The sequence below is a fragment of the Crassostrea angulata genome, chromosome 10, assembly GCF_025612915.1.
Source record: "Crassostrea angulata isolate pt1a10 chromosome 10, ASM2561291v2, whole genome shotgun sequence".
Classification (NCBI taxonomy): domain Eukaryota; kingdom Metazoa; phylum Mollusca; class Bivalvia; order Ostreida; family Ostreidae; genus Magallana; species Magallana angulata.
Window position 1 is genome coordinate 43,015,048 of NC_069120.1, and position 13,060 is coordinate 43,028,107.

At 33.5% G+C, this 13,060-nt stretch overlaps 1 protein-coding gene across 1 annotated transcript; it reads right to left on the reverse strand.

Annotated features, from left to right (window-relative positions):
- Positions 1-8,368: 8,368 nt before the first annotated feature.
- LOC128167432 (uncharacterized) lies at positions 8,369-12,521 on the reverse strand. The gene is made up of 2 exons (XM_052833154.1): positions 12,423-12,521; positions 8,369-11,076 (listed from the first exon to the last, which is right to left on the reverse strand). The coding sequence occupies exon 2, from the start codon at positions 11,071-11,073 to the stop codon at positions 8,812-8,814; it is 2,262 nt and encodes a 753-aa protein (XP_052689114.1). The 5' UTR covers positions 11,074-11,076; positions 12,423-12,521; the 3' UTR covers positions 8,369-8,811.
- Between the last annotated feature and the right edge of the window lie 539 nt (positions 12,522-13,060).

Genomic DNA, 13,060 nt, shown 5'->3' on the forward strand with positions numbered 1-13,060 from the left:
CGGGCCTTTCTGGCAAGCTCGGAAAAACACTTCGAATGTATTACCTAGGCGTCCATGACGACCCCCCATTTTTTAAAACTTAATATAATTACAACACATTTTATGATCTGTTGAGATGTGAGCTATACTTCATTAAAGGTATCAATATACACTAAAATATAACACAGAAACGACATACAAAACTTCTTGCCGATACTTATTTTAATGGGAAGCGACTCCATTTTGTATAATATTCTAACATCCAGTGATGTTAATACATTCGAGGTGTTTTTCCAAACTTGCCAGAAAGGCCAGAGAAGTTGCAATTGCCTCTACCGCATGTGTTAATTTGATATTTGATTTTTTTATCCTGCCTTGAACGCTTGGAGACTGTTTCATTTTCTTAATTCGGCTAAATAATGCTTCCAATTTTGAGCGCTCTCTCTCTCTCTCTCTCTCTCTCCCTCTCTCTCATTTTATGTGCAACCTTATGAAGACGTCAACTACTTTCTACAATATCTATAAAACCTCTTAGCAGTATTTAGCGGAAATATTCGTGGGTAAATAAAAAAAATCTTAAATTGAAACACAAGTCAATCTTACATGTACCGGTCAAAATCTCGAATAAACAAATAGTTGGAATCGTACAAAATATCAATAAACATGCACGTGTGATAAAGTACATGCAGAAGAACACGAGCTACCGCGGATCACTTGTCCACTCGCGCGGGATCTCCTTGGCTATGTTCTAGGGGTGATCATTTGAAGGTTTAATCTTTGTGGTTTTTCGTTGTTTATCTATAACATTATTAGTACATGTATAGTTTTTAGAACATTTTAGAATTACAAATTCACTATTGATTTATGTCTGATGATGTTTCTGATTTGGAACAATATCGCTTTTATCAATTTTTAGAGGGACTTCTCAATTCACATTTTAATGTTTCATTCAATAAATTGAAGGTGAACAAAAAGAACATAAAATTGAAACAGTTCTTGTATATATATCTTGTTATTAGATAACCGCTGACCTCTAGGTAGTGCAGCCGCGACCGATTTCCTCGGCCGCGGATGAGGGATCGGATAACTTACGTAAAGTTAAAACACACATAAAAAGCTCAGAACCCAGGAAGATTTACAATGTTTGCAGTATGATGAATAAACTCTAATTAATATAAGTTTTTTCCCCTTTAATCCCACAGTTGGTCTATCTGTCTGATACTGCTTCAGTTCGAGTTTATGATTAAACAGAACGATTTCTTATTCTATCGTTTAATTCAAATTAAGAAGAGTAAGCTTTAATGTCATTGTGTACGATTCTTGTGTTTGCTGCTAAGTAAAATCACATATGACAGACGCGATTCTTGTGTATTAGATAACCGCTGACCGCTAGGTAGTCCAGCCGCGACCTTGGCGATCCATTTTTATCGGCCGCGGGCGAGATGGGTTATGTAATGACGCACACAACTAAGAATTTAGGTCGATTTGAAATGCTTGCAGTAAAATGACTCAAATCTATTTCATGGAAGTTATTTTTTTTTAAATCTAGTTTATGTATCTCACTAGATAAGAAAAAGAACGTTTATATTTTTTCGTTTTTGTTTTTCTTAACGGTTGTCCACTATAGGACCTAAACAGAGGTTACTCTAAAAAAAAAAAAAGGCTGTAAGAAAAACATGTACACGCATACTTTTTAGACACTTTTTCAAATGAATCAAAGCATCCCGTATATGCTGGAACACTTTCAGCTGTTAATATATGTACGTTATTCGCACGAAGACGATTCGCCTACTTGCCAAATGAATACAGGTACATGTTAACAAGACAAGCTTTTTACACTCATAATACGCATTACCGGTACAAAATAGTTTTGTAACGACATTGATAACACAATAATGAACAACTTTTTTATCAACAGCTATAGCGAAATATTAACCATTTTTGAGTTATAAAGCGAAGACTTTTAAGGGCTCTAGACCACTAATTTAAGGGGCTAGCCCTTTTTCAATGGTGTCAAGTGAAAGCCCTTGACATTTTGCACATATTTTGTTCTATATGTGTTTTGAGAAAATTTTAAACTAAAGAGCTACATAACAAAAACACAACAAAAAATCAGCATTTTTTGAAACACAAATTCAAATTAATTTTTTGAAACTTTAAAGGAGGAAAATTGTAAAAACAAAACTCGGAGGACAACGTTCAAACTCTCTATTTTGAAGATTTATGACTTTGTAACACAGGCTGTGAGCGGTTTCAGAGCCTTTGCGTGCACAAGAATGCCTATATTTTGGGGGAAAAGGGGAATAACTCGGTACCGGAAGTGTCGATATCAACGATTTTCCATAGATTTTGAGAAATAGTAACTACCAATAAGCTATGCAAATTTGAACTTTATAGGACAACAAACAAGCAAGATATTTGAGTTTTAAAAAACGTCTAGAAGAAAAAAAAGAATAAAAAGAACTAGATACGACCTCGTTACGAGTAACGAGTAGGTCTTCCGTCCGATTTTTTTTTTTTAGATAAAATGATACCATGAGATATCGATACAATTTCAAAATTACCCCCCCCCCAAAAAAAAAAATTGAAGATAAAGAATAAAAACCCTAATTACGTCAGACATGGGCCTGACGATGACTCTTTCAAACCGATAATGTAGAGATCAACAACTTTGATTTTTATAATGCATAACAAAATATTTATCGTTTTCAAGTTATTCGTAATATAATTTACGAGTCTCTTGGTCCCTAATTAAAGGGGCCAGCCCCTTTTTCTTGATTTTATTGGATAGAACTTTTGATTCTCTACTACTTTTGTTCTATATGTCTTGTCAAAATATCAACTGATAAAAAGATACTGATCAAAACATATGGAAATTTTGATTCGAAATCTGTACCCCATTTTTGTGCCTAAGCGAGCTCCAAGGAATAGCGCCACTGGTGCAAAACAACTATATAGTGCACAACTTCAAACCATGCTCTACCTATCCTGAAAATTTCAAAGTCATATCTCTTATAGTTTCTGAGATCAACTCTGCACAAAATTGGTCGTAAAAAATTACAAAATCGACCGTAAATCCGGACCGGAAGTGATGACGACAAAAAATTAAAAAACATATAAACTTCAGATAATTTCCCATCATCTGTGAAAAAATTGTTCAGATCGGTTGAGTAGTTTTCGAGAAATCGCGTGCACAAAATTTGGAAAAAAAAAATAATAATAAACAGTACGAAAACAATAAGGTCTTCCGTTGGAAACGGAAGACCTTAATAAGAAACAGTACGAAAACAATAAGGTCTTCCGTTGGAAACGGAAGACCTTAACTAGACACGATCTCGTTGCGAGCAACGAGGAGGTCTTCCGTGTGTTTTAGAACATGAAATACATGTACGACCTTGGTTTTGCTATTTAACGGCTAAACGTGATTTAGCATATAAGACAAAGGTCTACATTCTAAGGGCCAGATACTATTTTGTTTTAGATGTATGAGCTTTGGTTGAAAACATTTAGATATCTAATTCAAGGGGTAGCCTCTTTTTCCTCGTATCAAATGAAAAGTCATTTACTTTTAGAGATATTTTGTTCAACAAGTGTATAGAAATTTGTTACCATTCTTGAGATATCTCAGAAAGAGCGTTTTAGGGGCCGATACCTTATCTCCTTATTGGGGTCGTTTAAAGAAATTTTGAAGAATCCATATTGTTTAGTAGATCATTTTGAGTATCTTTTCTTCTATACTGCATTTCAAAATATATTTTTCCTTTCTGAGATATCGGTGATCAAAGTTTTGGATTTTTGACCCCTTAAAAACCTTAATTACGTACCACATTATAAAATCATGACACTGCTTGGATACATAACTGTAAGATAAACATATTTGCTTCTGTAATCTTTCACAAAATATATCTCAGTAAAGGGGCTATAGATGAAAGACTTGAGAGCCCTTTGGTCCCCTAATTTGAGGGGCCAGCCCCTTTGTCTTGATATCAAATAAAAGTTCTTATAAATATAAAAAAAATTAACATTATATGTTTTAACAAAATATTATTCAGAAAAGAGATAAACAAAGAAAACCAGAAAAAATTATGATATTTGTTTAATCTCAATTTTTGGGTCCAGGCGAGCTTCGGCGCTTTTTGCGATCGAATTGATTTTAAACCTTTATGCACAATTTCAATCTTCCGTCTACCATCACTGAAAATTTTAAGTGTATGTCTGCTATAGTTTAAAAGGAGTACTGCCGAAAAAATACCTCTCTGAAAATCGACAAAACGACTATATCTCAAAACCTGAAGTGACGTCATCAATAAAAAAAATTTGCAATACGGTTCACATCGTAATCTATTAGATCGACAGGTTTCATAAAAATCAATTGAGTAATTTTCGAGATCTTGCGTGCACAAAATTTGTAAGAAAAAAAATAATAATATAGAAGAATAGGGAAAAAGGAACAAAGCAATAACAATAAGGTTTTCCGTTGGAAACGGAAGACCTTAATAATAAGAAAAGAGAAAAAGAAACAATAGAATGATAGAAGAGTCATCCGCTGAAGACGGAAGACCCAAATAATTAAAGAATGTTTTTGTCAAAATCTTAATGTACGAGTGTTTTCAACTTGTACTTCAGTCCAACAACCCCTTTATTTTGAATATCTTAGTTAGAAAGTAAAAAAAAAAATGGAGAGAAGGAAATAGAGAGAAAGAACAAATCTTGGCTCCGTCGAGATTCGAACACACAGCATTTGCATGTGTCATAACAGTATTTCATCGTAGACTGGTCCTCTGTCTCTATCGTACGAAATATATATCGCACATATCAGACAGGCATTGCCAGCCTATATTTCATCATCGAAGGTTCACGTCAAAACATGGCTGACGCGAAATAATTCCCGATTTTCTCTTGGGGCGTTTCCGCCCGGGACAGGAGCTGAATTTTTGTATGAGATGAAAAACAACGTGTAAGATGTCTCACTACTCAGGTTTGGTAACAGTGCGAGGTCATTTGAAATGTTGATGCGTGTTTGTGTCTGGAGGGGGATGAAAAGGACCGAGCTTGATGTTCGTCGTAAATAAATCGAAAGTAGAATTTTGAGGTGTGGATCTCGGATTCGGTTAACGTCAATTAGGGGAAGTCCTAAAACAATGACTGATGCATTTTACACATGTATTTCAGAGTAGTGATTTTTTTGTGTCGTTTACTATTATGTTTGACTGTTTTATATCAACAGGATTGGTAAAATTCTTATAAATGTAGAAATAACGAAATCAGTAACACGTAAATTTATTCATAAAAAAATTGATGACAGTAATTTCCACAGTTCTAACATTCATAAGTAGTTCATACGCTATCGTAGATACAGACTAAACGGAAAACAAGAAATATACATGCAACAGAAATATTACGCAGCTGCTTACATCCCTTGCACTGTGTAAATTTTAAGTCCCCGTACAGGCTATACTCGCGGCTTGATATCGGAAATTTCTTCTTAATTGTTCAACCCGCTGCAAACTTGGCAGAAAAACAGAATGAGGTCCGAGGTACATTTACACCAAATTTCATGAGGATTGAGTGAAGGGCTCGGGAGTTAGAATTTTTTTTCTACAGTACATGTCAAACACGAAAATTAAAACTCAAATGCCAAAAAGTTCATAACTCTGTTAATAATGAACGAATTGGTCTGGTAATTAGTACGGTAATCTAGAATGGTACTAAGTTGAAATTAAAGGTCCAAGATCAAAGATCAAGTAAAATCGGGCCAGAAAAACTAAATGATTTTATAAAGGGTTGGGGGGGGGGGAGTGGTCGGTGACTTCTATATTAAACGGAAAATACTAAATTCCCAATATCACTAGAGTTTGAGATACATGCTTGACCTTTATTTTGCTACTTACCAGCTAAACATGATTTGGAAATAGAATGAAAAATCCTTTGATTTTAAACAGACTCTTTTCTTCAATTTCTATATCCTCTTTTTCTTTTACAAATAAATCATAAATGTATTGGACTTCTCGCCCTTGTTTTGTTTCTGATATATGTATAAGAGCTTTGATTGAAACATTTAGATCCCTCTTATCATGTAATTTGAGGGGCTAGCCCCTTTTTCTTGATATCAATGAAAGGTCCCTTAATACTAAACACATTTTGTTCAACAAGTGTTTAGAAATTTGTTACTGTTTTTGAGATATTAGGGAAAGATTGTTTTAGGGGCCGACTCTTTATCTCCTTATAAGGACCATTAAACGAAACTTTGGTGGTTAAATATTATTACGAATATTATTCTGAGTATCTTCTCTTCTATAATGCATTTCAAAATATTTCTCCTTTTTTTAGAAATAAATGATCAAAATATTGGACTTCTAGTCCCTTTAAAATCCAAATTATGTAACATATCAGAAAACTCTTAACAAATATAGGTAGATAAGTGGAAGATACACATTTTTGCTTCTATAATACATTACAAAATATTTTTCATTAAAGAGATATAGATAAAAGACTTTAGACCCCTCTTGGCCCCTTATATGAGGGGTCAGCCCCTTTTACTTGGTGTCCGTTGAAAGATCTTTTATAGATTAATTTTTGATGCTCTACATGTGTTAGCAAAATATTGATTAGAAGAAAGATATTCGTGATCAAATCTCAAATTTCGTAAAAATTGTCAAAGAAATTTAACATCAACATTTTCAGTTCCGGTCTAGCTTCAAGGATGATGACTTCTGGTCAAATCTAAAACAAGCAAGCAAATCTACCATAACCACTCTATCTTGCATATAAATTTCAAGTCCCTAACTATAACAGTTTTTGAGGAGATGCGTGAACAATATCATGTTCCAAAATACACGAAAAAGGGAGATAATTCAGAAGCGGAAGTGAATTTTCAGACAGGAAGTAAGATGCAAAGAGATATTCACCTAAGACATCATCCCTGTAAAAATCATTAAAATCGATTGAGAAATGGCTGAGAAATTAAGGGTGACTACCAAGAAGAAAAATAATAATATAGAAGAATGAGAACGCGTAGAAAAACAGTAAGGTCTTCCGCTGAAGACGGAAGACCTTAATAATAACTAGATACGATCTCGTTACGAGTAACGAGTAGGTCTTCCTTGCGATTTCTGTTTTAAATCATACCATGAATAATCGATACAATTTCAGAAATAACCCCCCCCCCCTCCCCACACACACACACACACTTTCAGATAATGTATACAAATCCATTATTACGTAATAAATGGGTGTTGCAATGAGTTTTCCAGATAGATATTGGTACAATTAACAACTTTGCTTTTATAATGCATTACGAAATCTTAATCGTTTTTATGTAATTTGTAATATACTTTACGAGTTTCTTGCCCCCCCCCCCCCAAAAAAAGGGGGGCCAGCCCCTTTTTCTTGATTTCTTTGAAAAGGTCTTAAGAATACTAACAATTTTTGTTCTTACACCCATCTAAAATTGTTGATGATTTTTGAGATACAAATGTATGAATATTTTAAGGGCCAGCCCTCTAGATCCTTAATGGGGACAGAAATTCGTGTTTTGATAAGTGGAATCGATTTAAATCATAAATTCAAACATTTTCTTTTCTATGATGTCTTACAAAATATGTCTACTTCTCTAGTTATATTGCGTCAAAGTTTAAGTACTTTAGCCCCTAAAAATTCCTAATTACGTAATAAATGGGCGTGGCAATGATTTTTTCTAATAGATATTGGTACGATCAACAACTTTGCTTCTATAATGCATTACAACATCTTTATCGTTTTTAAGTTATGTGTGATAGAGTTTAAGAGTGCGTTGGACCCTGAATAAAGGGGCCAGCCCCTTTTTCTTGATTTTGTTGGAAAGAACTTTTGATTCTCTACCTCTTTTGTTATATATGTTATAACAAAATATCAACTGATAAAAAGATATAAATCAAAACGTGTGAAAATTTTGAATGAAAATTCATACCCAATTTACGTGCCCAGGCGAGCTCCAAGAAATGGCGCAACAGGCATTAAACAAATACATGCTGCACAACTTCAAACTATAGTCTACCTATCCTGAAAATTTGATATTCATATCTCTTATGGTTTCCGAGTTTATAGCTGCACAAAATGAGTCGTCAAAAATTATAAAATGGCCGACAATTCGGTACCGGAAGTGACTACGAAAAAATTAAGAAAAATGTATTAAGTTTAGATCACGCCCAACCATCTGTGAAAAAATGGTTGAGATCGGTCGAATAGATTTCGAGAAATCTCGTGCACAAAATTTGGAAAAAAAAAAAAATAATAATAAGAAACAGTACGAAAACAATAAGGTCTTCCGCTGGAAACGGAAGACCTTAATAAGAAATCGTACGAAAACTATAAGGTCTTCCGTTGGAAACGGAAGACCTTAAAAAATAAATAAATATTTACAACTTGAACAAATCAAAGTATACAATTAACAAATTACATCACCAACTACATCCATTATTAACAACAACAACACAAGGGGGAAACCCCAAACCCCCACAGAAAATCAAAATAATACATAAATGATACATGTACCTGATCAAATAAAAAACGAATAAATACCAAATCCATGATAATAAAAAATAACAATATCAACACCTTTAGCAACAAAGTAAAAATATACAAATAAAGAACTGCTGTTAAATCAACTACATCCATAATTAGCAACAACAAACCCCAAAAAATAAAAACAACGCAATAACACATTTATAAAATTAATCATAATTATCACATTGTACATCAGACACTGTGATTATTATGACATATTACTGTACATGTAAGTACGCCGTGTGTGTATATATTCGAGAAAAACAATAGTAATCGGAGTATCCGATATTAAATGTCTTTTCTTTCATCCTTCATCCACTTTGTTATTCTGCTTATTCTGTGATCGGGCTTTGTTACTGTGACCCAGTCATGGATGTTTGCCACTGCTTCCGGTAAGTTATATATTATTTTGTCCGGTAATTCGCAATTGTCTGCAATTATTATCAACACTCTATTTGAGGAAATGAATCCCATTTTAATGCACTGGAGCACTGTTTCTAATTGAATATCAACAAAATTTTCTTCCTTCAGATAAGAGGAGGTCACATAAAAAATCAAGTGCTTACACTGCTTAAGGATGTCACATTGAATATCAAATACCGACTTTCCACTTTTGTTGATATGGGATTCCTCAAACGTAAAACCCGTCGTAACGTCATTATTTCTCAGTGGAACAACGAGCTCATTATAAACCGAATTTCGATCAGCATCTCCGCATAAAACATAACAGCAGACCAGAGGACCGCCCCTTAAGACAGAACACTTACTAGAAATATAAAATGGCTGTCCCAGGACAAAATTTTTGATAGGTTGGATGATGTTGTAACTGTACCACTTCAACCATTTATATAGAAAAAAGCAGCATAATAAAAGTAAAAACAGGACGGTTATTAGTTCCCAAAAAACACGTGCTATTAAACAAACGTCATCACTGTTGTCAAACCACGGATAATCCAAATCAAATTTTTGTATATCTTTTATCTTTTTCTCCTTTGTTGCATTGTCCATCTTGTGGAAGTATGCTAAATCTGGACGGACATATAACGTGTCTGGATGTTGAACTTCGCGTAATACATAGGATCCACTCTTTTTATCGTAAACTGGACGGAGATATTCGACTGTGTGTATTCCAAACACACTAGGTCCTGCGCATTCCGTAAAATGAGTTTCAAATAAACTTGAATGTTTTTTTAAAAAGTGTGAAGACTCCCAAGCATAATTAACATCAAACCAATTCATTGCCAGCCCATAAAGAATGTATAAATATGAAAAGCTTGAGCAATACAGTTTAGCATTTTTTGGTCGATTGAATAGGACTCCATTTACGTAATAATATTGGATCAGGTCTTCTAAATCATTATTAAATGACATTGGTTTCCATGTAATATCAATCGCTCCACCTGCTGTTGCATATATATAAAAGTCCCTACCAGAGTACTTTCTCACACTGTACTGTGCTATAACGGCCTCTTCACTCTGAATGGAAGACGTAGCCATTTTGTTCTGAAAAAATAATTGTTCACCGAAATGCCGATAATGCCGAAGAGAACAAGTGATATCCCCAAAACCAGAATTTTCTAAATCAATATTTAGTTCAGTGGTAATAATGTTCGACGAAACGCTTCTTTCAGTGCTGACACTAAGATTGAAATCAGAATAACTCCTATTTAATGACCATAAGACACTCACTGGCTCTTTGATTTCATAACCAACATTACAAGGCAAACTGACACTCTCACCAATTCCAACCTGATACACTCCTTGCTGATATGGCCGCGTCATTTCACCTATGTTTTCTATCTGCAAACTCAATAAATTTTGAGTTTGATATGATTTCTGCCCTGTCGCCAGAAATAAATTCTGGTCAAGACTGAAATCTTTTAAATATGTGTTTATCTTACTCACATTTAAGTCGTTTGGTTGTTCATGATCAACGTAGGACCATTGTGTCAGAAATTCGTCTTTGCTTTTCTTAATTATATTAAACAATTCTACACAATTACTCAAAAGAAGACAAAAAAGGTATGTGATTACGAAAGAATGAATCACTGTGATTAACACATACAAAACCAATCTCCAAAACTTGTACTTTTGTACAATACACAAAAAGAGAGATAAGATAAACCGAAAAATTGAAGATATTACCAGGAACAAACGCTCCCAATCCATTTCAATCATAATGTCATCGGATGTAGTGTCCGTTAGGTTGATGTATCTTATAACAAATGGGATTACACAGATTATACAATGCCTTGTAAAATACGGACGGTAATACTTGATCTGATATCTAGCAGTTTGATTCGTAAACGATACCAATGTCAAACAAATGCAAGTGGTAATTAATGTTATTGATATAGCAAGGAGGAAACCCTTGAAATGCGAATACATAAGAATAATTTCTGATGAGTTTTCGTAGAACGAGTTTTGATGAATGACTTTCACATATGTCCTTTGGTCCAAATATCCATAGATGTGAAGGAATATTGGCAAGAGCAAAAACGCTGTTAAATATATCACACCGTACATGAAATCTATCCTTTTCATCTTCATTTTCTGTAATGATAGATGAGTAAAATGTAAGAATATGCATTAATATATGATTGATTTATTCCCAACTCTCTGACTCATATCCAATTATCTAAAAAAAATAAAATAATAGAACGTTATATTCACCTATTAAAAGATAATGCTGTTTCAGGTTTTTTTTATAAATTGATAAAAATATACCAGAAAATGAAATGTTTGTTTGTTAATCTTCAAGGAATTTTTTTCAAAGCGTAAAGTTGTTGACGTCTAGTAGTGAATGTGTTTTGCGGCTCACAGTTATAATGTTTACAGAAAAATTGAGGTTTAACAAACGATTAAGGTTTAACTTATGGTTTAACATGTGTGTTTTCTATCCCCTCGCCAAGGCTTGAGGATGGAAAACACACAACTCGTTGGATAAAAACCATATAGGCCTACCACAGCAAAGACAAAGAAACCGTTTAAGGAAGATTGCAATAAATTCTAGAAACGCTTTAGATATGCAAAAGTTTAAAAAATCACGCAATAAAGTTAACAATATGAAAAAGTATGCAATTGACAATTATTATAACAATTTAGAAATTAATCTTTTAGATTCCAGTAAAAATAATTCCAAATTATACTGGAGATTATTGAAGAATGTTTTTGATATTAAAATGTCTACCGAAATTCCCCCATTGTAATTTGCCTTAAAAAACGGTAATCAATCCATAGCTTATACCAATACAGAAAAGGTTGAGGTTCTTAATGATTATTTTTCCTCCATTTCATGTTTAGACGACAATGATGCTAGATTACCTGAATGCAACAATTTTATTTGTGATGTATGTATTTCTGAACAAGATGTGATAGATATTATTTCAATCATTCAAGTAAACAAAGCTGTGGGGCCAGATAACATAAGTCATAAAATGCTTAAGAATACTATGTATACAATAGCAAAGCCTCTATGTTCATTATTTAATCGTTCTTTAAAAAACTGTACATTTCCAAGCTCCTGGAAAATATCCAATGTTTTACCTTTATATAAGAAAGGCGACTCATCAGAAATGTCGAATTATAGACCTGTTTCCTTATTAAGTTGTGTTTCTAAGATAATGGAACGAATTATTTTTAGACATGTATATAACTTTTTTCATGATAATAATCTTTTTTATAAGTATCAAGCTGGATTTTTACCGGGTCACTCTACTGTTTATCAGCTAATAGAAACGCACGACCATATTTTAAGAGCAATTGATCAAGGTCAATCTTGTTGTATGATTTTTTGCGACTTGTCAAAAGCATTTGACCGCGTTTGGCATAAAGGTTTATTGTTTAAACTCCATACCTATGGTATTACTGGAAATCTGTTCAAATGGTTTAATAGTTACCTTGTAAATAGAAAGCAAAGGGTTATGTATCGTGAAGTGCTGTCGTCTATTAAGTCCATCAATGCCGGAGTGCCTCAAGGCTCTGTCCTTGGTCCATTGTTATTTCTTATTTATGTAAAAGATATAGCAGATAACATGTTAACATTTTGCAGATTTTTTGCAGATGATAATAGCCTTCAACATGCTGCAATCAATGTACACGATATGGAATCTTATCTTAATCGGGATCTTTTAATTTTAGAGGCTTGGTCTAAGATTTAATCCTTCAAAAACTAAGGCTGTTTATTTTAGTAATAAACCTAAGACAGTAACCCCTACGCTAAAATTTCAAGGATGCGATTTGGAATTCGTACCCACCCATAAACACTTAGGTGTTATATTTTCTGAGGACCTTTCCTGGTCATCTTATATAAATTCTATCATAGCAAATGCTCAAAAGAAATTGGGATTAATGAAAAAACTTAAATTTAAACTTAATAGAAAATCACTGTCACTATTATATACTTCATTTATAAGGCCTCAGTTAGAATATGCATCTGATGTATGGGGCGGTTGTTCTATTAATGATTCAGACAAATTAGAAAAAATACAATTGATTGCAGCAAGAATTGTTACAGGTTTACCTATTTTTGCATCTC

Excerpts from the sequence above, each read along its gene's own strand:
- LOC128167432 (XM_052833154.1), bottom strand. The coding sequence starts at position 11,073 with ATGAAGATGAAAAGGATAGATTTCATGTACGGTGTGATATATTTAACA.